Below are 25590 nucleotides of genomic sequence, written 5' to 3' on the forward strand. Positions count from 1 at the left end.
CAGGGGCGTTGCATAATTCAAACGGCATTACCTTAAATTGGTATGGGCCATCAAGTGTGATGAACGCGGTGTTTTCTCTATACATATCGTCAACAGCAATCTGCCAGTATCCAGAACGAAGATCGATAGAAGAGAAATAGCTGGAACCGTGGAGGCAGTCAAGGCCGTCGTCCATATGTGGGAGCGGGTAGACGTCCTTCTTAGTAATGTTGTTCAGATCACGGTAGTGTACACAGAAGCACCACGTGCCATCCTTCTTCTTAACCAACACTACAGGTGATGCCCAGGGACTCGAAGAAGGCTCAATGATGTTTTTGTCTAGCATTTTGTTCACTTCACTTTCAATTACTTGGCGTTCCGACGCAGAAACTCGATACGGCCGTCGGTGAATAGGAGTAGCATCGCCAGTAAGAATCCGATGCTTGTCCGCGAGTGTCTGGCCTAAAGGGCGGTCATCGAAGTCGAAAATATCTCTGTAGGACGATGCAGAGAAAAGACGGGGAATGCGGGAGATGGAAATTCAAGACGATGAGCAAAATGTGAACAAGGTGAAAGCTAGAGCCAACGTTCCGACAAGTGGACTTGTCTTCTTCAAGAATGATAACACTTGGTAAAGGTCTTCGGCCTGCGCAGAAGACAGGTCCGTCGCAACCATTTTCTGTATCTTGGGATCGGCAGCCGAGACTAGCACGATGGGCCTACTAAGCTCGCAAGAAGCATCAGTCGATAAAGTTGCCACGTGATGGTCGCCGAGACAATCAACGTTGGCAAGGCAAATACCTTGCGGTAGAATTTGCTTTGCCAATCCAAAGTTATAGATAGGCATGAAAGTGCAGTTCGCAGTAATTGTAAGTATACTGTGAGGCACGGTAACGTCATACTGTAGTGGAATGTCGGGCAGAGGAGTGACGAGGTACTCGCCATCAGGGACTGGTGGGGAAGCCAAGAGTTCAATATAGGCTATTGATTTTGGTTGCAAGCGAATAAAGCCAGTGGGGCGTAGGCAGCACTGGGGTGGGTCAAAAGGTTCTGTGAGAATCGGCAACTCAAGGCGAAGGGTACTGGCAGAGCAGCAATAAGAGCAGAATGCGCGGAGAGAAAATCGAGGCGAGAATGAGGTCATGGGGGCAATCAGCAATCACGGTGAAGAGGACAGGAGTGTGGCGGCCGGCGATACTAACACGTGCCGTACACATGTTGATGATAGGCACAGTACGGCCATCTTCACCGCGGACGATGCGTGCTGACGCTGGGTTGAGGAGCTCGTTCAGTCGTCGTCGGAAGGCAGCACTCATAATAGAAAGATGTGCGCCTGTATCGATGAGTGCCGTGACAGGATAGCCGTCAACGTCAAGAAGGTTTTGGTTCGTGTTTAACGTGAGCAGAAGATTTGAGGGCAGTGTCGACAACGCAGCTTCACCTCTAGAAGCTGCAGTGCCTAGTTTTCCGGTTGGGCCCGGAAGGCGATATGCGGTGAAGAGAAACAGCGGGGTTGGGGTGAATGAGACTGATGGCGTCGAGGTGAGGGCGAGCGGCTGTAGCGATGGTTCGGAGCAGGGGCATCAGCAACAGTGGGTTCATGGTGGGTGGCATAGGGAACAGAAGGTCCAAAGGTGCAGGAATAAGTGGTGGTGTATGTCTGAGGAGGCGGTGGCCATCGGTTGCGGCAGTGACGAGCGACGTGGCCGATGCGACAGCAGTGGAAGCAGATTGGTCTGTCATCAGGGGTACGCCATTCGGACGGGTTGCGGCGAGATGTGGTAGAAAAGGACTGTCGGGGACGAGGAGGGCCGGTAGAGAACTGGGGAACGCTGGGTTGAGATGTTGAACACACGAAGTTCAGACCCATGTTCTCAAATTCCTGTCTGACTACGGCCTGAATCATGGCAATCGTGGTTGCTGGGGGATCGGGAGGCGTCGCGGAGAAAGCTGGCGAAGAGGCGGCCTCGAGCTCTCGGCAAACAATACGGGTGACGTCGTCACAGGTGGTGGCCTAACGCGGTCGACCCTCACATGTCGATGTAGCAGCAGTGTTGGGTAGCCGCGTGATGTGGTGTGTGATACAGCGGCTCTTGGCTTGTTCAAGGTGACGGCATTCTTTAATGATGGCGTCGATTGTCAAGACGTTGGCGAAAAGCAAATTGAAAGCATCGTCGGTGATGCCTTTTAGAACATGTGACACTTTATCTGATCCAGACATAGCATCGTCACCTTTGTGGCAAAGAGCCAAGACGTCGAAGATGTATGAAACGTACGGCTCTGTAGATGTCTGAACACGAGACGCAAGAGCCTTTCTCGCGGCAACCTTGTGGCCAATCGAGTCGCCGAACAGTTCCCGTAGCTTTTCTTTGAAAGTGTCCCAACTGCTTATCTCGTCGTCATGCGTCTGGTACCACACGCGTGGGGTGCCGCCAAGATAAAAGATGACATTACGAGTATAATGGTTTGGGTCCCACCTGTTATTATCGCTGGCATGTTCATATAGCTTGATCCATTCGTCAACGTCCTGTCCCTCCAGGCCAAAGAAGACACCAGGGTCGCGATGTTGGGCAACCATGACGATTGGAGTAATTGGACCAGCCGAAGCCGTTGCAGAGGCGGGCTCGTCACCAGAAGGCATGGTGACAAGCTCGATGTACCGACCACTCCGGAGTTCCATGGCGAGGACGGGGATCGCTGACCTCCACCAGAATGTTACGTGTAGAAAGACACATACGAAAGAGGCTATTTACAGGCTATTTACACTGGACTGGAGCCAGAGCGCGAGGCGGGCATTCACTCGCGCCAAGGGCACCGACCCACTTTGTCGTCGTTCTCGCGGCGGCTCGTTCCTTGAGCATCGCTCGATGATATCGTAATAATATCTTACGCTCTAAGAATAAACTAGTCAATTGTAAATTTGGTTTTGATTGTGTTCATCTGAGTGTGCTGTTATTAATTGCTGCAACAACCAACAATAGAACGGACAGCTGGGCTAGTTGGTAAGGATTCATTGGAAGTATACAGCAGTACAAAACACGACAAGCACGACAGAAAGTCTTGTTTACTTCCTTGTCCTCATCATGTTTTGCGCTACGGTGCTCATAATGAACCCACAACAACCTCTCTCGTAACATGTAGCGTAAATCTACACCTAAAATCTTGCAATTACCTGAACCTGCATAATTAAGCTATCATAAGTATGTTATTTGTGGGAGTAGCAGGCAGTGAACCTTTTGGTGATTCTGGTCTCATAGAGTATGAATAAATTATTGTTGTAGGAGTGTAAATTTGTGTCACTTGCTTTGACTGATGCTACTGTGCACAGTTATTCTTATCTCATTCAGCGTGTTAGCACTTTTGAAACATTTTACTTATGTTCGTGCCTGCCCACTGTTTTTAATGCTGTGAGCCTGCAGTTGTGGCTGTCGGGCATAAATTGCTTGGTCATGTTCCACTCAGTACTTTTTGCCCGGAATATGTGAGATGACCACACTGCAGTCCTTGTGTGTTTTCAGCAGCGTGCAGTCTATGTGCTGTCACCTTTTGCCGTTCCTGCCTTTTTGACAAAACAGAATTGTTTTGGGTCAATAAGTACAAGTTGTGCAGGTTCCTGCTCATAAATTTTGATAAGATTTATAGTGCCTGTTTCTGTCAGCTCTGTACCTACGAACTGCAATTTCAAGTACCTAAAACACGGTTTGAAGGGCTTCAAGATCTGGCTCATACTCTTCAGTAACAAAAGCTGTGCTCTTTGGATCACTGGTGCAGGGGGCGGCTTTTGGCTTTGGCAGCATTGCGGACAAAGCTGGGGAGCAGCTCAAGGAACACCTTGGTACCATAGTGCCCAAGCTGTACCGGTACCGGTACGACCCAAACCCAGGTGTCAGGGCCTCGTTCGGCTCCATCTGGGCCGCCCTTGTGAAGGACCCAATCCGCACGGTCAGTTATCTCTCCTCCTGCACTAAGTGGACACATGGGAGGGATCAGCCTTGCTTGCAGTGATGGCAGATGAACAGCAGGTGTTAACCTCAGTAGTACACCTCGATATGTCGAACAGCGCTGTGATCATGAAATAGTTCGATATAGCCAGAATTCGTTATATAAAATAATGTAAAAAACATGTAAAAAACTTGTGCAAATTAATCAATGAACCAAGAGCGCGATCGGGGACTGTAGTTCAGAGCACGCATTTGGTTGCCCTGTGCACAATTGGTCTAGGCCGTGCCGACTTCGTCTGCCGGCAGCACACAGTCGTTTGCTCCGCACGCAATTAGTGTAGGCCACGCCGACTTGTCAATTAGTGTCAGCTGCGCAAAGTCGTTGCAGTCTAGGCCAATCGCACGTGGTACAACCAAATGCGCGGTCGTCTTCCGACGCAAAAGAGCATTACCTCTTCTAATACATATGTAATAAATACCATCATGCATTCTTTCATTGTGAACAAGGCACCCACATTGGGGGCCGAAACGTCAATCTGTATTTTGAATTTTTTCAGTTTCATGTCATTTCATTTCATTTCATTTTATTTCAGCATTCTTTTTTACAGCAGAAAAAGAACACTAGGGCAAGAACAAAAAGCTGCAAAACAGCAGCTTGACTAGGTCCTTGCCCCTCTTCTTGGCAACACGCACAGATTGATACAGACATTCAGAGTATATATATGCATATACACACACACTCATACCAAAAAAACTTTCTGTTAATTTGTCAATAAGAGAGAGAGAGAGAGAAAGACAGAAGTGCGCACATATTCACCAATACAAAAAAAGACAAGTACATTTACAACATTTTCTTGAAACATTGTTCTTTAAACATTGTGACAACATTCATTTTTCAGAAACATGCCATTGTAATTTATACAGCCACTTATAAGGGTATAATTTAGTACAGCAACATGCTTTTGTGCAAAGGATACTCAAGAAATATAAGCAAAATACCGTTATATAAGTCATTTTAATAATTGCTCAACCGTTTGCGTCACTGGTTCCACGTAAATGCGCCGTATTCCGAAAGTTGTGCTGTCAACGTTCGCCTAGAAATATCATTTAGGGTTATATCAACATTCTGTAAGGCGTTTAGTAACTTCGGTACGCGATATTCTAATCTAGAGAAGCCATAATTTGTTCTTGAAAATGGCAGTAGCCAAGCATTCTTTTGCCTCATATTGTACGGTACATGTGTGGGGAAAGTTAATTTGCATATATCTAAGAAAAATGTGTTGTTGTATAGAAGACTGTTTTTGCACTTTAAGACAAGGTTTGTTTCGTACGAGTGTTGTACGGGAATCAGATTAAGGGAGCGAAATATTGCAGCTGTATTAGCATCGTAAGAGGCATTCACAATATTGCGAACGGCTTTTTTCTGCAGGACTAGTAGTCTCTGAAGATTCGTTTGGGAAGTGGTTCCCCATACGAGATTGCAATAATTTATATGAGGAGCAAGAAGGCTGTTGTAGATTAAAAGTTTAATTTTAGGGGGTAAAACATGTCTGAATTTGCATAGTATGCCACAAGCCCTGGCCAAAGACGTTGAAACTCGGGCGACGTGATCATCCCACAATAAATGCTCATTAAAAACTACTCCTAGAGTCCTTACCGTTTTTACAAGCTCTATCCTTTCCGCACCAAGCGTTATCAGTATGTTTCTATCAATTTTTTTCTGTGGTGGAGCAAACAGAATAGCTTTTGTTTTCGTACTATTTATTTCCAACGAGTTAGTTTTACTCCAATTAAGTAAACTACTCAGGGTGTTATTTGCCAGGTCCGAAAGGTAAGCCAGACTAGTTGACTGGAAAAACAAGCTGCTGTCATCGGCATAAATTATGAAGTGTGTTTTTTTGCTTATATGAACGATGTCATTTATGTAGATGTTGAACAATGTTGGCCCAAGAACGCTGCCTTGCGGTACTCCTTGCAAAATTTTTTGAAGGGTTGATTGGTGGGATTTAATTGAGACGCACTGCTTTCTATGTCTTAAATATGGCTGTATAAGTGCTAATGGAGTGCCGCGAAACCCATAATGTCGTAATTTATCAAATAAAATTAAATGATTAATCCGGTCGAACGCTTTAGAATAGTCAATAAAAACTCCTATTGTTATCTTTTTATCTTCAAAACCGTTAAGAATGAATTCTTTTTGTGACAGTAAAGCAAGCTCTGTCGACATTCCTTTTCGAAAACCAAATTGTTGCTTGGATATGATAGAATGTTTTTCGCAAAATGATGTAACCCTTTTACAGATAATTTTTTCTAATCCTTTTGAAATTACAGGTAATACTGAAACGGGTCTGTAATTTGAAAATTCGTTTTTGTTCCCCGATTTAAACAGTACAGTAACTTTGGCATGTTGCATTGCTTCGGGAAAGACTCCAGTAGATAAAGCAATATTGAATATATGAGTGAGGACAGGTGACAGAAGATCGAGCACAAATTTAATGGGTGTTATTTGCAGCCCATCAATATCACGCGCTTTGCTGTTTTTCAGGGACATGAAAACTAAGAAAACCTCTTCCGGAGACGTTGGCTCAAAAAAGGCTGAACTTTTATTGGGTAGTACACCCAAAAACTCAATTGCTGTTTTGTTGTAATTGCTTGAAGCTAGAGAAGTAAAGTAGTCATTAAAGCTGTTTGCTAGCTCTTCGCCCCTTAACGATTTGCCACCCACAGTAACTTCCAACTCATCTTCACGGTCTGGTCTTAAAAGCTTGTTAAGTTCACGCCAGACTGTTTCGCTTCTACCATTTGCTTGATTAAACCGATGTTCAAAGTATGCACGTTTTGTGTTTTTCAAAAGTTTAGTTACACCATTACGGCATTTCTTGAATGCTGCGAGATCATTAGTGGCCTTTGTTTTCACGAATTGAGCATATAATAAATTTTTCTCGCGAATCATTTTGAGGCACTCATTCGTAACCCATGGCTTGCGTATTTTAGTGGACCTTCTTACTTGTTTAAACGGAAAACAGCAAGTATACGCTTCCTTCAGAATGCTTATAAATGTATTGTAAGCGTTGTTTGCATCACTTACTTCAAGCACAAAGCTCCAGTTTATATTTTCAATTTTCGTGCGAAATTCCCCTAATGTTTTGCCGTTGATTTCTTGCACGAGAAATGTATCAGCGTGTTGTGTATCTTTAAAACAGTGATTAAAACGGCAGAACATATAAATTGGTAAATGGTCACCTAAACTAGTGACAATCACACCTGAATCGGTACAATGTTCAGAAGAATTTGTTACAAATACATCTATTAAACTATCAGAGAGATGGCCGATGCGTGTAGGTTCAGTAATAACATTAGTACAGTGATATGACTCGAGAATCGTTCTCAATTCAGAAGATTTTGGTGTCTGGCGTAAAAAATTGATATTTAAGTCTCCTCCCATAGTAAGGCGCAGTTCGTTTACTGACACAAAGCTGAGTAATTTTTCCAAAAAAGAAAAAAAAGTGTTGGTGTTTCCATCTGGGGGGCGGTATACAGTGACAAACACGCATTTTCCACACTTTAGTGCTAGAACTTCGTAATCTGCGGTAGCTATGGAAAAGTCATCGAGCAAACTGCACGATAAGCGCTCTGACACAAGCTGCAACACGCCACCACCGCGACGAGAAGGTCTGTTGACAAAGAAGGTGTTGTAACCAGGCAGGCACATTACTTCGTTTTCAGACGCATACCATGTCTCGGTAATCATGATAACTTGAAAATGGAAAGAAAATTCATTGAAAAATTTAGTGAGCTGGTCATGCTTAGCACACGCAGATTGCGCATTGCAGTGTAGAAAGGTAATACAATCGCTGTATTTAGGGGCAACAACGTCCCTGGGTGTGACCATAGAAAAGTTATAAAATTGGACCGAACGCGCTTTCCTAGCTGTCTTTAGTTACCAATTTTTTGCAGATCGGCTTCACACGCAATTCGCACTATGCGTGACTCCTCTGTCTTGCGCGCGAAAACCTTGCCTCCTTTAGACCATGCGAAACGCCAGTTTGCTTCCTTTTTCTTAGCGATGGTCATTCCAAGCAGTTTCTTTAGCTGAGGACAAAGGTGTTCGTTGATGTACACTGGTCTGTCTATGGTAAACCCAATGTCTTTTGCCGTTAGCCTAGTCTTTCTGGCCTTCTCAAGCACAACATCTCTTTTGGATCGGTGGTTGAAAACAACCACTATATTTGGATCTGCATCGGTGTTGCGCACAGGAACGCGGTGACAAATCTCGACATCCTCCTTCGTGATAGGCTCACCGAGTTCACTTCCAACCTGATTTAGTAGCTTCTCGAGATTCTCTGTTTTGTTATGCGGCACTCCTTTCACTTCGATGTTTTTGTTCCGGGAATACTGATCTTGCGCTGTCGCTTGCTTTTTCAGTGCCTCAACCTCCTGCACAAGCACCGCTTGCGTTGCTTTGAGGGTCTCGTTCTCAGTCTTTAGGGTTTTACATTCGCTTTTTAGATCCTCAAAGGCTTTGTTTATGAAGTCAAAACTGCCCTTCAGTTCCCGGAGTTCCCTACGGAATTCCCTTTTCAAGTCTGCAATATCAGTAGCCATTGTCAACACAAGTCTCTGATAATGGAAGAAAAATACATATGATAACAACCGACAGCAACTTGGCAGCACGGACAGCAAGGTTATACAATTCAAATGAAAAATAATAATAAAAGTATTTCAACCTGAAGAAAAGCAGAAGTTTCACAATGCGCTCACGCCGCTGTCCACGCTGCCAAGTGACCCGCGTAGCCGTCCGAGCGCCCTTTTATCCCGTGCAAGCACCAGGAAATAGGCCACGTGGTCCACGTGGTCAGATGAAGGGCTGATTCGTCCCAGGGAGCGCAGTCTTATCGCAAGCAGCTGGGCACCAGAGTCGTTGATTGCAGCAAACTTGCAGCCGGTTGCACACCGTACACGCCTGAAGAAAAGCAGAAGTTTCACAATGCGCTCACGCCGCTGTCCACGCTGCCAAGTGACCCGCGTAGCCGTCCGAGCGCCCTTTTATCCCGTGCAAGCACCAGGAAATAGGCCACGTGGTCCACGTGGTCAGATGAAGGGCTGATTCGTCCCAGGGAGCGCAGTCTTATCGCAAGCAGCTGGGCACCAGAGTCGTTGATTGCAGCAAACTTGCAGCCGGTTGCACACCGTACACGCCTGAAGAAAAGCAGAAGTTTCACAATGCGCTCACGCCGCTGTCCACGCTGCCAAGTCACCCGCGTAGCCGTCCGAGCGCCCTTTTATCCCGTGCAAGCACCAGGAAATAGGCCACGTGGTCCACGTGGTCAGATGAAGGGCTGATTCGTCCCAGGGAGCGCAGTCTTATCGCAAGCAGCTGGGGACCAGAGTCGTTGATTGCAGCAAACTTGCAGCCGGTTCCACACCGTACACGCCTGAAGAAAAGCAGAAGTTTCACAATGCGCTCACGCTGCTGTCCACGCTGCCAAGTCGGCGAGTGTACGTTTATTCAGCCACAACCCCTAGGTCCATCTGCTTCCTAGGCTACAGTGTTTCTGCTGTTCAGCACACAAGCTTAGTGCACACGGTGGCCCACATATTTTAAAAGAAAGAAATACTTGTAATATCGGGTGTTGTGGGAATGCATCTTGAAGCACAGGACTTGAACTTTGGGACTACAGCTCACAGGTGCCACTGTTTTGCTTGCTTGCAGGTTGACCGGTACTTCAAGGAGATCATGGAAGATGTCATGCATCATCTGACAAGCAACGAGTGGCGCGTACGTGAATCCAGGTCAGTCACTGGAGCTAGCTTACTGTTGAGTGTCTTCGGACATTGTGAGCATTATTAAATGCATACATTGTAGACAGACAAAAAGGAACAAGAAGTGCTCCTGCCTATCGTGTGTGTCTCTCCATTTTTTGTGGCATCAGAGTGCCAACTCAGCCCACAACTTTTGCTAGACTACCAGCAGTGTCCAAATACGGTAAGACCTTGTTAAACCATACCTGCTTAAACAGTAGTTTTGTTTTAAAAGTAGTAAAGTCAAATCCTCGACTCAGCAGCCATTGAACCTAATACGTTTTGTATCCGCATAAACCGTACCAGCTTATTACGTACGTGTCGGTTAACACATAAGTGTTTCCACTTTTCATCGCGCAATCACGGCGGTGCGTTGTCCTCATCGGGTGGCTCGTCAGAATGACAAGCCTCAGGAATCGGAGCAAAGGCCTCCAAATGCCCTGTGCGTTCGCGCATGAAGCCAGATCAACATCAACATCATTTCGGCGTTGTGCAAGCAAGGACTGGCGTCATTACGAAGCTGGGATTAGAAATCACCGGGTGCTCAGCATATAAAATTAAACATCGTTCATGCCATTGAACGTGACACCAAGAAGTCCGCGCTGGCACGCAACAGGGATGTACCATTGACTACGATGTGTGGCATTTGGAATGCGGAGACGTTGCTCGGCAGCACTGTTGCGACCCCGGAAAAATGTTGGCTACGAGGTTCGATTTTTCGCCATCGTTGCCTCTGTTGCCGAAGTGTCTCCTAGCGACAGTGATGAGGGCGACATGGAAAGCGACAGCATAGGTGATTCAGGCCCGACAGTGGCAGAAGCTGCGCGTTTGGTCGCCTTTTGAGCGATTAGTAGCGAGATAGCCATCAGTTTTGGAAGCCAAGAAGCTGAAACCGCCCATGGAACAAAACCCACACTAACTGCCGCCCGCCTGCGCACGCACCAATGCACGAACGGTAGTAGTATATAGACACGCTGGAGCAAACAAACTAGCTCTAAAACAAAGCATGCAATGAAAACCGAGAGAGGGAGGCGCGAGGAAAGAATTCCATGTACTCCCACATAATGGCAGCACATGCCAGAATAGAAAAAGTTAGGAAATTGGCACACTTTTTAAACGTACAGATGGCGCCGTAAATATATGGCATCAACCATTTTGGACTCATTCGCGGCACTGTATATTTACGTCATTGGCCCTGAACGGTTAAGGGATGAGCACTCCTTACCGCAGGTATTTGTGTGCTCAAGGGGCACAGGGAAGGGAAGGTGTGCGGATGAGGTGCAAGAATGAACAAGGCTCGACAGGAGACTGTATGCCTGCGCGCACATCAAACGGCTGATGGTCACGCATAGGCCCGGTAAACGCACTAGCTGCATGCATGCGGGCTTACTGTTCGGCACTGCACGGAAGATTCCACAGAATTTTGTGGCCTTGAAGCTTCACTTACACTGAGAACAATACACCTCAGGCCACATTCATTGTATTTAAACGTGTAACCACATTCTCCTCTGCTGGCCTCTTTGTCAGCACGCTGTGGCTCGCCACATTTCTGCAATGCGTAGCCACCCGAAATTTGTTCTCTAAAGCAAAACGATTGACATAAAGCCACGACCAGCGTATGTGTTTGTTCTCATAAGCTGCAGATGGGCTAGCCATATGTCATGATGGGTGTAAAATGTGTGGCCGTTCATCACCTGTGCATTCTTGCTGTGCAGTGAGAATGCACAGATTATTTTCAGAAAATCCGGCAAAAGGGGTGGGGGGCTTGCTTCCCAGCCTAACTTGCGGAATTCATTACGAACTCTTTTCAATGCTAGAACACAATACTCGGATGAAAGGACTTAGGCAACAGTATTGCGATGGTATACACCATGATTGGATCCGTTGGTCAGATCACTGTGGCGCGCCGTGCATGTCCACGCAGCCTGTTGCGGTTGCACGCTGGAGGTGTCGTACCAAAGGTGAGAAATGTAAACAAGGGGGGAGAATCTGCCCCGACAAGATGGCGGAGTAATGCAAATTTCTGGTGTCGCTGAGCTTCACAAAGAGCGATGTCAGGGCCTCTCCTTAGTTTTTCCTTCCTCCGTGGCGTTGCCATTGGGTCAGGCACGTGTGTGATGACCAGTCATGTTCGAATTATCCAGCAAGAGACAATTTGGAGACTGACGTAAGAAAAATGATGGCCCATAGAAATGATAGGTGCTGGCTGAGACCGTCATGCAGAATGAAATTAACAAAAAAATTGAATTAACAGGAATCAAACTTAACAGAAGTCTACTGTAAAAGGTATTTGTCATGTCTTTGATTTTCTGGTGGGATCACTTCCAGTATTGTAATAGTAAACATAATTTCCACAACTCGGGTTTGTTACCTTTCACCCCGAACCTTGAATTGGAGAATAGCACGGAATGAACTGCACTGGACATTGCTTTCTTGTGTTTGGTTGTCAAGGCAATCTTAAAAAATGAAATTTCAGATTTTCTTACTCAATGGCACTTTGCGTGGAATGTGGTACTGAAGAAGCCGCCACCTAGCGCCCTGAATTATGTGACCTCTTGTGTGTATTTACTTATATGTACTATTTGTTCTTGTACTTTTTCCGTTTGTGTAGATCTATATCCCTTTGTTTTCACTTGTGTCCTTCTTTCTACAATATTTCCTTTTATTAATTTTTAGGCTAAGCTTTCCTCTCTTTCTCTATTCTTTAATCTATATTTTTCCATTCCTGTATGACAGTAGGGGTGCACTTGGAACAGAAGACACAATTCACACAGCATCCCCCCCCCCCTCCAATCTCTATAAATACAATAATCTCGCTAACTACTACTACTACTACTACTACTGTCATGTGTGTACAGCTACAACTGTCATATGTGCAGCTGCCTGGCCTTGTCAGATTTGTTGAGTGGCCGGAACTTGGACGATGTGCTTGACTCTGTGCCAGACCTCTGGGACAACTTGTTCCGTGTTCGGGATGACATAAAGGCAAGTTGTGAGTGGAAACCTGAAATGTAAACAGCGTTTGGGAGCTTTTTGTGTATACATTCGTTATAACAAATTGCATTGAACACTACCTTCATTGTATCCGATATTCATTATAAGTGGTACAGTCAAACCTCAATGCAAAGAAGTTGTACTTGCAGCTAAAAACTTCTTTAAATTGTGAATTTAGTTAATTCTAGGTTTTAAAGTTTCAGCAGTCAAAATAATTTCACAAATTCCCAGAACATTCCGGGTGGATAGTAGCATCAAACAAATTGCAAGAAGGTCGGGCCATAATAACGCACTTGTGGGTGCCAGCGCATGTGGTGTAGATTGCGATGAGAGCACTGCATTGGTGTGGCCCACAGCATCTCAGATTTGCATGCATCGCATCGCGTGGTGCTCTAAATATTGCACGCCATGGCTAACTGTGCTTAGTGCTCACAGCCGTCATCAGATGGTGGCCACAATTTAAAAACAAAAATGTTAAAAGAAACGAATGTTCGTCCTGAGAAAAAGAAAGAATGTCACAGTTTTGCCAGAAAGATGGAGCATTGATGGCGATAGCAAAGGGACAACTCCGTGAAGTAAGGTTCGTGTTTTTATCGGTGTTACACACACTCGGGTACACATGAGCAGCTCTCACTTGATAACCATAAACACTCACTCACGCAACACGAGGGAACGCTCTGTAGCATGTCTCGGAAACTTGAGATCGCCCTCTCTGTTCAACGCCCTCCCCGACCACCTTATGCTGAAGGAATCGCCAGCTCGTATTTCTCCGAGCTGCCGTGTGTTCCATGGCCTCTTATACTTGCTTACTAAAGGGACAAATGTTTCAGGGGTGTTTCCTGCATTCTGCATCTTGGCGCATGCCATGATGGCATATTTGCCACTCAACCTTTTCATGCAGAAGCATGCTTGCACATATCTTTTGCCTCAGCTGACACTTTTAATAGTTCTTTTGCATGATTTAACAGCAGTACAGCCTCTAAGTACATGCTTGAAGTGGCCAAAAAGAAAGTTGATACCATGTCACGAAATTACTTTGTTAAATTATGCAGAAGAAATGCGCAGTTTTAAATTGAACTAAGATCGGGAAATGAGAATAGCTTGTTAAGTAGCAAATTTTGTTAAAGTGAGGTTCATTATATTGAGGTTTAACTGTATCAGCAAAGAAAAACCCTCAATCACATCTGTGCATAAGAAATGCAATCGTGATGCCTTCGATAGGCCAACACTGGCACTCTGGCAGATTTTAGGAGCTCGTTGGAGCTTTGTTGGGCTAACATGTGGCATGGGAACAGCAATAATTTACATACACTTACATTGCACTGTCGCTAATCCGCAACCGTGCAATCGGTGATGACAAAGGATGGCCACGTTGGATTGTGGACTGTGGTTCAATAAAGCCAAGCTGCTAGCCAACACACACAAGCATCACCAAGGTGGAAAGAAAGTTTCGATGTTTTAGAAAAATTTCTGTGAGGCGTAGAGAAAAGAAAGTTTCATCCATGCTTTGAAGTTGTTCCCACTAGACGCCAACCGAGTTTTCTGACGCAAAACAAGCTACACACGTTCCCAATTCTGCTACTAAGGCTCTTGGTCTAGCCCGTGTATGTGATCTCACACTTAATCACCCGTGAGGTCTACTGGTACAAACATATTGATAGAGTAGGATCTTGATGAGGGCTAGTTGGTTCATATATAGAACTGATGTTAAACAGCGCAAATAAAACAAGGACACAAGGAAACATATACCACAGACAAGTGCTGACTGCCAACTGTAAGTTTATTTGAAATTCTCCAGCCATTTTATAGCATTTTTCAGCATAGGCATGCTTACACTAGTCGCAAAAACATTGCAAATCCGCAGCATCCTAATCTTTCATCTAAAAAAGCTATTTCTTTTCCCGACAAGGCAAGAAAGGGAGTGCTTACACGTTTATCTTCTTCCTTTCTAATGTAGTAAGCCTCTATTATTTCCCTTTCCCTATGAATTTTGTTTCTTTCAAATATGGAAGTGCAGTGACACTTGTTACAATGTCCTGCTAAATGACTCCCATAGCCATTCTTTAGGTTACTGCTGTGCTGATGAGCTCTTTCATTGAAACACTGTCCCGTTTGACCTATATAAGTTTTCCCTCAGCTCAGCAGTATCTGATAATGTTGCGCTTGCAGTCAATGAAACAGGATTTATGATTTGTGGTGCACAGGGGCCTTTCGCACGTTTTGATATGATTACATATCAAGGACAGCTTACACAGGGCATTGAAAAGCAAATTATTATAATGTCTATTGGAAACTTTAGATTATGTGACAACTTGTGCAAGTATGGCACCACATGCGCTTGTCTCTTGTCTTTATTTTTTTATTTTTGTGATGTTTCGAAACTTATTCTTTTCTTTTTCTGCAAGATGGCTTCACATATTGAAGTGATCACAGAACTGGGAAAGCCTGCATTCTGTAATCGCGCTATATGATTTTAAAAACTTTGACCGCACTCATGCTTGCACGACTTACTCAGTGCTGCCTCAATGCACACGTGGTTGTTATGCCTCTCTTAATCAATTTACAGTGTGCGCTGTCATAGCACAACAAGGTGTTCTTAGATCTGGGATGATATATATCCCCAGCATACATGTGGCATGGGAATGACACGGTCAAAGGGATTTTGGACTTGTTCATTAACTCATCAGGAGGACTTAAGTTCACGTATGAATTTCCATGTTCTTAGATGGGTAGCAAGTTAAGCGCAACTTTTCTGCTTTAAATGCTAATTATTTCCATGTTCTTATATGGGTAGCAAGTTAAGTGCAACTCTACTGCTTTAAATGCTAGATTATTTCCATGTTCTTAGACGGGTATCAAGTTAAGTGCAACTCTACTACTTTAAATGCTAGAATATTTCCATGCTCTTAGATGGGTATCAAGTTAAGCGCAACTCTACTGCTTTAAATGCTAGAATATTTCCATGCTCTTAGATGGCCCACAAGTTAAGCGCAACTCTACTGCTTTAAATACTAGATTATTTCCATGTTCTTAGATGGGTAGCAAGTTAAGCACAACTCTGCTGCTTTAAATGCTAGAATATTTTCGTGTTCTTAGATGGGTAGCAAGTTAAGTGGAACTCTGCTGTTTTAAATACTAGATTATTTCCATGTTCTTAGATTGGTATCAAGTTAAGCGCAACTCAACTGATTTAAATGCGAGAATATTTCAATGTTCTTAGATGGGTAGCAAGTTAAGCGCAATTTTTCAGCTTTAAATGCTAATTATTCCCATGTTCTTATATGGGTAGCAAGTTAAGCGCAACTCTACTGCTTTAAATGCTAGAATTTTTCCATGCTCTTAGATAGCTAGCAAGTTAAGCGCAACTTTTCTGCTTTAAATGCTAGATTATTTACATGCTCTTAGATGGCCAAGAAGTGGAACTTTTCTGCTTTAAATACTAGATTATTTCCATGTTCTTAGATGGGTATCAAGTTAAGTGCAACTCTACTGCTTTAAATGCTAGAATATTTCCATGTTCTTAGATGGGTAGCAAGTTAAGCTCAACTTTTCTGCTTTAAGTGCTAGAATATTTCCATGTTCTTAGATGGGCAGCAAGTGCAACTTTTCTGCTCTAAGTGCTAGATTATTTCCATGTTCTTAGATGGGTAGCAAGTTAAGCGCAACTCTACTGCTTTATATCCTAAAATATTTCCATGCTCTTAGATGGCTAGCAACTTAAGCGGAACTTTTCTGCTTTAAATGCTAGATTATTTACATGCTCTTAGATGGCAAAAAAGTTAAGTGGAACTTTTCTGCTTTAAATACTGCATTATTTCCATGTTCTTAGATGGGTCTCAAGTTAAGCGCAGCTCTACTGATTTAAATGCTAGCATATTTCCATCTTTTTTAATGGGTAGCACGTTAAGCGCAACTTTTCTGCTTTAAATGCTAATTATTTCCATGTTCTTATATGGATAGCAAGTTAAGTGCAACTCTACTGCTTTAAATGCTAGATTATTTCCATGTTCTTAGATGGGTATCAAGTTAAGCGCAACTTTACTGCTTTAAATGCTAGAATATTTCCATGCTCTTAGATGGCTAGCAAGTTAAGCGCAACTTTTCTGCTTTAAATGCTAGTATATTTACATGCTCCTAGATGGCCAAGAAGTGGAACTTTTCTGCTTTAAATACTAGATTATTTCCATGTTTTTAGACGGGTATCAAGTTAAGTGCAACTCTACTGCTTTAAATGCTAGAATATTTCCATGTTCTTAGATGGGTAGCAAGTTAAGCTCAACTTTTCTGCTTTAAGTGCTAAAATATTTCCATGTTCTTAGATGGGCAGCAAGTGCAACTTTTCTGCTCTAAGTGCTAGATTATTTCCATGTTCTTAGATGGGTAGCAAGTTAAGCGCAACTCTACTGCTTTAAATCCTAGAATATTTCCATCTTCTTAAATGGGTAGCAAGTTAAGTGCAACTTTTCTGCTTTAAGTGCTAATTATTTCCATGCTCTGATATGGGTAGCAAGTTAAGCGCAACTTTTCTGCTTTAAATGCTAGATTATTTACATGCTCTTAGATGGCCAACAAGTTAAGTGGAACTTTTCTTCTTTAAATACTAGATTATTTCCATGTTCTTAGATGGGTATGAAGTTAAGTGCAACTCTACTGCTTTAAATGCTAGAATATTTCCATGTTCTTAATGGGTAGCAAGTTAAGCGCAACTTTTCTGCTTTAAGTGCTAGAATATTTCCATATTCTTAAATGGGTAGCAAGTTAAGTGCAACTTTTCTGCTTTAAGTGCTAGAATATTTCCATTTTCTTAGATGGGCATCCAGTTAAGTGCAACTTTTCTGCTCTAAGTGCTAGAATATTTCCTAGTTCTTAGATGGGCAGCAAGTTAAGTGCAACCCTACTGCTTTAAATGCTAGAATATTTCCATGCTCTTAGATGGCTAGCAAGTTAAGCGCAACTTCTCTGCTTTGCTAATTATTTCCATGCTCTGATATGGGTAGCAAGTTAAGTGCAACTCTACTGCTTTAAATGCTAGAATATTTCCATGTTCTTAATGGGTAGCAAGTTAAGCGCAAGTTTTCTGCTTTAAGTGCTAGAATATTTCCATGTTCTTAAATGGGTAGCAAGTTAAGTGCAACTTTTCTGCTTTAAGTGCTAGAATATTTCCATGTTCTTAGATGGGTATCAAGTTAAGCGCAACTCTACTGCTTTAAGTGCTAGAATATTTCCATGCTCTTAGATGGCTAGCAAGTTAAGCGCACCTTTTCTGCTTTAAATGCTAGATTATTTACATGTTCTTAGATGGGTAACAAGTTAAGCACAACTTTTCTGCTTTAAGTGCTAGATTATTTCCATGCTCTTAGGTGGCCAACAAATTAAGTGGAACTTTTCTGCTTGAAATACTAGATTATTTTCATGTTCTTAGATTTGTATCAATCTACGCGCAACTCTACTTTCACACACATTTTTTTACACATGCACCCTATCCTTCATCACTTTCCGTACATTTGTGATTGGGGGAGCATGAGCCACATGCTTGCAGTGTTCCCTCTAACAGTGGTCCCACCTGTGCATTTATGCTAGTGGCACTGCCACGGGAAAGTTGTTTAAATGAACAAGTCTGAAAAATCAGGCATCTGAAGAAGCAGGCGCTGTATTTGACTTTTTTCTACCAGTATACAAAGTTTGAGGAGGTACTTCCAAAAAAAATTTGCTTTGATATAGCTGCTGTGATCCAAGGAAGCCATTGAAGTTAAGCATGACCAGCGAAATTTTACACTTAAGTGTATTCATCATATAAGTTGTTCTTATTATTTCTATTAATCTGTCAAACCCGCGTATACTGAATGAACAAATAAACGTGAATTGGTTCAATATATTGTGTCATTCGATATAGCAGTTCAATATATTGTGTCCTTTGATGTACCATATTTATTCAAATGTAGGCCTATAGGTTTTTTCAAATAATCATATACCAAATTTTATGGTCGGCATAGATTCGAAGAATTTTTTTTAAATGCACCAGTTTTTAATTGAGATTGATACATAAGATGCACAGCTAACGGCATTTAGCAAAGTCAATAACGCAGCTGCTGTTAGCCGTGCTAGTAGCCAACTGAAGTACACGAGCGACGTCGTCATTTTGACATATTTTTACCTTTGTCGTATCGGCATGAGGCATGGCGTTACCACAATGGCACCAAGCAGGTGATACCACTATAGTGCCACTTTCAGACGAAAAGTTGTGGTAGCTGCAGAGGCGTTGTCAAACGTTCAACCTGAACGAGACTTTGGCATCGATGAGAAAAATGTCCATCTTTAGAAGGGGCAATGAAAGACGCTTTTTGCATGCGCCGCAACAAGGAGATGAGCTGTCAGCAATAAGGAAGATAGCCATAAGGCTAGCAGCAATGATGACGTAGAATGAGCTCGGCATGTTCATATTCAATCAATACTGTTTTCATTTCGATGAACGCTTTCCTCTATATTTTGTTCGGCCTACATACGAGGGTCTTTTTTTTTTTTTTTTTTCTGGCTTCGAACTTTAAGGGGTTGGCTTAGAATGGGAGTCGGCCTATATGTGAGTAAATATGCTAGAACTCTTTAACAGTTGTACAAAGCACATAGTATTTTTAACAGCGCTTTATAGATGAAACAGACTTAATTGAGGCTTACTATGGCCCGAAATTGTCCCAAATCTTTTGCTTCAACATTATCTTTATTGCCTAGGAGAGAACACATTTTTCTGCATTGTAGTTGCGAATTGCTGCAGATAAAGCTGCAGCCGGATTCCATATTCGTGCAGAAGTGCCAAAACAGGGCAAGCACTCACATGATGTTGGAGTAGGTGGGCGTAGAATTCAAATTGTTGACCTCACTGTTCCTTTCACTCATGTCCTGATACATAAGGTTGTAAACATTATGCATCACAGTAATCTTGATACGTAACGTAACATTGTTCTAAAGCTCTTCATGGTCACTGCACCTTCCTCCACAGACACAAACTTGTCGACTGTTGACCAGTCAACACCTTCTGAAAATACTGATAAACTGCTCTAAGCTTCATTGAAACCTGCAATGGCTTCATCAAAAGAGTTTTTAGGATTTAGTGCCATCACTGGGAACTCAAAAACTGGTGCAACAATCATTTCCTTCCTAATGTCAGCTTAGCGTGCTGCAATGATGTCAGATTTTTTTTTTTTTTTTTTCACCACACTCAGCTGTATAATTTCCAACTTCACGTTAAACTGTAGGTTGTCCCGTCTTGTGCCAGTCGTTATCCGAAAACGTAGAGAACAAGTTGGAAAAAGGGAAAATAACTCACCGAAAAATGCCAGAACGGCGGAGCGAGCACTGCAGGGCAGACCAGCATCGTATTGACATGTGTACTGCTTTATCTTTATCGGGCGACCACGTTTCGCCACCTAACAAATGTTATCAATAAAGGGAAAATCAGACATCCACCCGTTCATAGCAATTGCTACAATGGGAGCCCCGTCCCGGACCAGGATGAATTTTTCTTCAACTATGAGGCTTTTCTTTCGAGGAACCCGTTGGGCTTCCGTTGTAGCAATTGCTACGAACGGGTGGATGTCTGATTTTCCCTTTATTCATTACTTCTCTTCACCTTGCGGGTTTCCACAGAACTACTACGCCAACAAATGTTATCGCATAGGGCGGGACGCGCCTGCATGTATCCGAAGTTTCTGGAAAGTTATTGATGCTTCTATCCGCTGTCTGTTGTCGCCGAACCTTATGTTATCTGATTTCATCGCCTGACGCGAATGGTGTAGAACTTTGTGGAAGGCACGCGGGTCCCAACGATTAGTCTGGAACATTCGATGACTGCTGTATAAAAGTTGACGTGCTTGACCCCCTGATGAGATTTTCGCCGATCGCCGACCGTGTTCGCCGCTATCATTGTGCTATAAGTGTAGCCTGCTTTTGTGGGCACAGGTTCGCCCAATAAAAGTTAGTTTTGTCTTTCACAGTATTGCTACTGTGTTCTTAAACGTCACCACCACATGACATCTGGTGGAGGTGCTTTTTGTTCATGTACCAGACGCCTCCGACAAGCCGTGATCCAAGCCCGGACTGCAAAGAGAACACCAACATAGTCCCGGACCATCAAGCAAGCCGCCGTTTTCAACAGCTGCCCCCGGAGCACAGACTTCTACCTGAGAAGACTAAGAAGATTGTGGCCAAGGCAACCCCAATGGCAGCCCCAGCGTCCCCCATCGTGCTGCAGCAGCCCAGGAACCACCGACGTTCCGCGGTTCCACATTTGAAGACCCGGAAAGCTGGCTTGAAACGTATGAGAGGGTCGCTACGTTTAACAGCTGGGCAAGCGACGAGAAGCTGCGACATGTCTATTTCGCATTGGAGGACGCTGCCAGGACGTGGTTCGAGAATCGAGAAGCCACCCTGACGACGACGGACCTGTTCCGAAGCGGCTTGCTGCAAACATTTACAAGCGTCGTGCGAAAAGAGTGAGCCCAAGCTCTACTGGAGACCAAAGCGCAGCTGCCGAATGAGACGATCGCGATCACGAATGAGACGATCGCCACGCCGACCCGGAAATGTCAGAGGAGAAGAAAGTCCGCCTGCTGATGCGTGGTGTAAAGGAGGAACTTTTCGCCGGAATGGTAAGAAGCCCACCGAAGACCGCCGACGACTTTCTTCGTGAGGCGGAGAGCATCGAGAAGGCACTGCAATTGCGGTACCGGCGATTCGACTGACGCACAAAGACAACAAGCTACGCCGGAGTTCAATCAATGGCCACCGACGATCTGCGCGAGACCATCCGGGCAGTCGTAGAGAGGAGCTTCAAAGAATATTCCCTTCATTGGGAAGTGGCCTCAATTGCCAAAATTGTCAAAGTCCAGCGATCGCTCGGAGTTCCCGAGGTACAACCACAATCATCGGAGCCCCAGCCAGAAGCGATGACATACGCCGCCGTCGCCCGCCGTCAAGGTCCCCCTCCGCGATCGCGCCAGGGCCCTGTAACGCCGCAATTCCGTTGACCGCTGCCGCCGCCAGCACGCCCACCCGTCTCCCAGCGCAGCTACCCAAAGAAGACAGATGTATGCCCACCCGTCGCCCAGCGCAGCTACCCAAAGGAGACAGACGTTTGGCGCTCTCCTGACCATCACCCGCTCTGCTGCCACTGCGGAGAAGCAGGTCACGTCTACCGACGGTGCCCATACCGAGAGATGGGACTGCGAGGTTTCGCCATCAACGTGCCGCGTCCACAGCTTGGAGAGCGCCCACGTGACATCGCCTACTACCTCGCCGCTACTCAATGGAGCTCTCGACGACCATCCCATTCGCCGTCACCAGGCCGCTACCTGTCGCCGCAGCGCCGTCCATACACAGACCCAACACGGGGCTGCTCTGCGAGCCCATATCCGGACAGCTAAAAGCAGCAACCGATCGAGGTGCGGTTGCTGTTCGTTGAACTGACAAAGATCCTCTGCCGTCGACGAAGCTGACGAAGAGACCATCTCGACGACATAATAATGACACGCCGCCGTCCGGACGAAGTCAGGAAGGCAAGACTACACCGGTGAAAGATCACTTGACGACACGACGTTCCTACTTCAGTTCAACACAACACAGCCGTGATCCGACGCCAAGACCTAACTGCAACGCCAGACAAAGAACCACTGACTTCGACGTGCTTCTCGACGGCCACGCAGTCACCGCCTTAGTGGACACAGGGGCTGATTACTCCATAATGGGTGGACACATCGCAGCCCAGTTGAAGAAAGTTAAAACTGCATGGGAAGGCCCTCAAATTCGAACCGCTGGAGGACACCTCATCACGCCAACTGGAATCTGCATGGCAGGAATAACCATTCATGACCGGACTTACCCTGCCACCTTCGTTATCCTCCAACAGTGTTCACGAGACGTCATTCTCGGTATGGACTTCCTGAACTAACACGGCGCAATCATCGACCTGAAATCGAAGTCCATAACGCTGTTGGAAGATAAAGCGATACCGCCGGAGAGCCCTCGTAGTCACCACGCCTTCAAGGTGCTCGAAGATCAAGTGAGCATCGCGCCTCGCTCGAGCATTGTTATTTCTGTCGGCACAGTAATACCTGCTGACGTAGAAGGCGTCATCGAAGGCGACCAACGTCTGCTGCTCGACCGTGAAATTTGCGTCACTAGAGGAATCGCTCGACTGCACGGAGGAAACATGAAAGTGTTGCTGACAAACTTCTGCCAGGAGTTCAAACACATCAACAAGGGCACGATGATCGCATGCATCAAGGAAATTCTGGAAACCAGCAATGCATTTGTCCTCTCGGATTCTGCCGCATGTACCCTGACGACCGTAGTTTCCGAACCAGACTTCGTCATTAATCCAAGTCTCCCCGTGATTAAGCAACAGTAGCTCAGAAGTCTGCTGCAACAACACAAAGGCTGCTTTTCGACGTCATCAAGAATTCGACAAACACCAGTCGCCAAACATCGCATAATCACCAAGGAGTGCGCTCGACCACTTTGCCAGAGCCCTTACCGAGTTTCGCCGTGAGAACGTGAAGCTATAAGAGAACAAGTCGACGAAATGCTGCGCGGCGACATCATCCAGCCGTCGAAAAGCCCGTGGGCATCCCCTGTTGTCCTGGTAAAGAAAAAGGACGGAACCCTACGTTTCTGTGTCGATTATTGTCGACTGAACAAGATCACGAAGAAGGATGTATACCCCCTCCCACGGATAGACGACGCATTGGATCAGCTCTGCAACGCTAAATGCTTCTCGTCCATGGACCTAAAGTCTGGCTATTGGCAAATAGAAGTCGACGAAAGAGATCGCGAAAAGACCGCCTTCATCACCCCAGACGGCCTCTACGAGTTCAAGGTTATGCCATTCGGACTGTGCTCGGCGCCTGCAACGTTCCAGCGCGTCATGGACACGGTTTTAGCAGGATTGAAGTGGCAGACCTGTCTCGTTTACTTGGATGACGTCGTTGTCTTTGCCGGAAATTTCAACGATCACCTAAGGTGGCTTGCGACAGTACTAGAGGCCATCAAATCATCAAAGCTCACTCTGAAGCCAGAAAGGTGCCGTTTGCTTACTATGAGCTTCTTTTCCTAGGCCACATCATCAGCAAATCCAGAGTACGCCCCGGCCCGCAGAAAACAGCTGCCATCGCAAAGTTCCCGCAGCCCATCGACAAGAAGGCAGTGCGTAGATTCCTTGGCATGTGTGCCTACTACAGGCGCTTTGTCAAGGACTTTTCACGCATTGCTGAGCCGTGAACGCATTTAACCAAATCTGATGTCGAGTTCAAATGCAAACGCCACAGGCCGATGCATTTCAAGAACTAAAACGACGCATGCAGTCACCACCGGTACTTGCACATTTCGAAGAAGACGCCGATACCGAAATCCACACTGACGCCAGTGGCCTAGGCCTTGGTGCCGTCCTAGTCCAGAAGAAAGGCGGACATGAACGGGTGATATCTTATGCTAGCCGGTCACTGTCAAAAGCGGAAGGCAATTATTCTACGACTGAAAAGAAATACCTCGCCATCATTTGGGCTACAGCAAAATGCCGCCTTTACCTATATGGGAGGCCACTCAAAGTCATAAGCGACCATCGCGCGTTGTGTTGGCTAGCTAACTTAAAGGACCCTTCAGGACGACTGGCGAGGTGGAGCCTCAGACTGCAAGAATATGATGTCACGGTAATCTACAAGTCCAGACAAAAACACTCAGACGCCGACTGCCTATCATGCGCCCCCACTAATCCCCCGCCGGAAGAGACGAGGATGGCGACGTCTTCCTCGGAATAATAATAAGCGCGGAAGACTTCACTAAACAGCAACGAGCAGACCCGGAGCTAAAAGGCCTCGTCGAGTAGTACCTAGTAACAGCAGTAGTAGAACAGTAGTAGTAACACCGATGTAGTACCTAGGGCATTTAAGCGCGGATTGTCTTCGTTCACATTACAAAACAACCTGCTCATAAAGAAGAACTTCTCACCAGTCCGGGCCAGCTATCTTCTTGTTGTTCCGACAGCGCTGCGTGCAGAAGTACTGTACGCCCTACATGACGATTCAACCGCTGGGCACCTCGAATTCTCCCGAACGCTGTCGAGGGTACAGGAAAGGTATTACTAGCCGCCTGCTATATCGCCTAGCCGCCGACGTTGCCCGTTACGTCAAGACATGCCGAGACTGTCAGCGTCGCAAAACACCACCCACAAGGCCAGCCGGATTACTACAGCTGATCAAGCCTCCTTACCAACTTTTTCAGCAGATCGGGATGGACTTGTTGGGACCGTTTCCGACGCCAACGTCCAGAAATAAGTGGATCATTGTGGCGACGAACTACCTCACCCGCTTCGCTGAAACTAAAGCTCTGCCGAAAGACAGCGCAGACGAAGTGGCAAAATTTTTCGGCGGAAGCGTTCTGCTGCGACATGACACCCTACAAGTCCTCATCACTGACAGAGGAACGGCCTTTATAGCGGAGCTCACCTAAGCCATTCTTCAATGCAGTCAGACAAGGCACAGAAGGACAACTGCCTACAAGCCAAAGACGAATGGTCTTACGGGGAGCGCCTGAATAGAACCCTCGCCGACATGCTAGCAATGTATGTCGACGTCGAACACAAGAGCTGGGATACTGTCCTGCCGTACATAACCTTCGCTTACAACACAGCAGTGCAAGAAACAACACAGATCATGCCGTTTAAGCCGGTTTACGGCAGGAACCCGACGACAACGCTCGACGCCATGCTGCCGCTTGTCACTGAGAAGTTTCTGGAATGTTATCGATGGTTCCGTCCACTGTCTTTCACTGGAACTTGTGTAATCTGATTGCATGTATGCACGACATGAATAGTGTAGAACTTTGTGGA

The 25590-nt window shown here is 45.2% G+C and overlaps 1 protein-coding gene across 2 annotated transcripts in view; it reads left to right on the top strand.

Moving 5' to 3' along the window:
• The window catches only part of LOC135907568 (proteasome adapter and scaffold protein ECM29), a 505292-nt gene that overhangs the window by 316195 nt on the left and 163507 nt on the right, over positions 1–25590 (top strand). For both annotated transcript variants that reach the window (XM_065439250.1, XM_065439249.1), the window contains exons 26-28: positions 3751–3921; positions 9634–9713; positions 12602–12707. In XM_065439250.1, the coding sequence (XP_065295322.1) occupies positions 3751–3921; positions 9634–9713; positions 12602–12707 (357 nt within the window). The remainder of the gene's footprint in view (positions 1–3750; positions 3922–9633; positions 9714–12601; positions 12708–25590) is intronic.

The sequence above is a fragment of the Dermacentor albipictus genome, chromosome 1 (genome assembly GCF_038994185.2).
Source record: "Dermacentor albipictus isolate Rhodes 1998 colony chromosome 1, USDA_Dalb.pri_finalv2, whole genome shotgun sequence".
NCBI classification, from domain to species: domain Eukaryota; kingdom Metazoa; phylum Arthropoda; class Arachnida; order Ixodida; family Ixodidae; genus Dermacentor; species Dermacentor albipictus.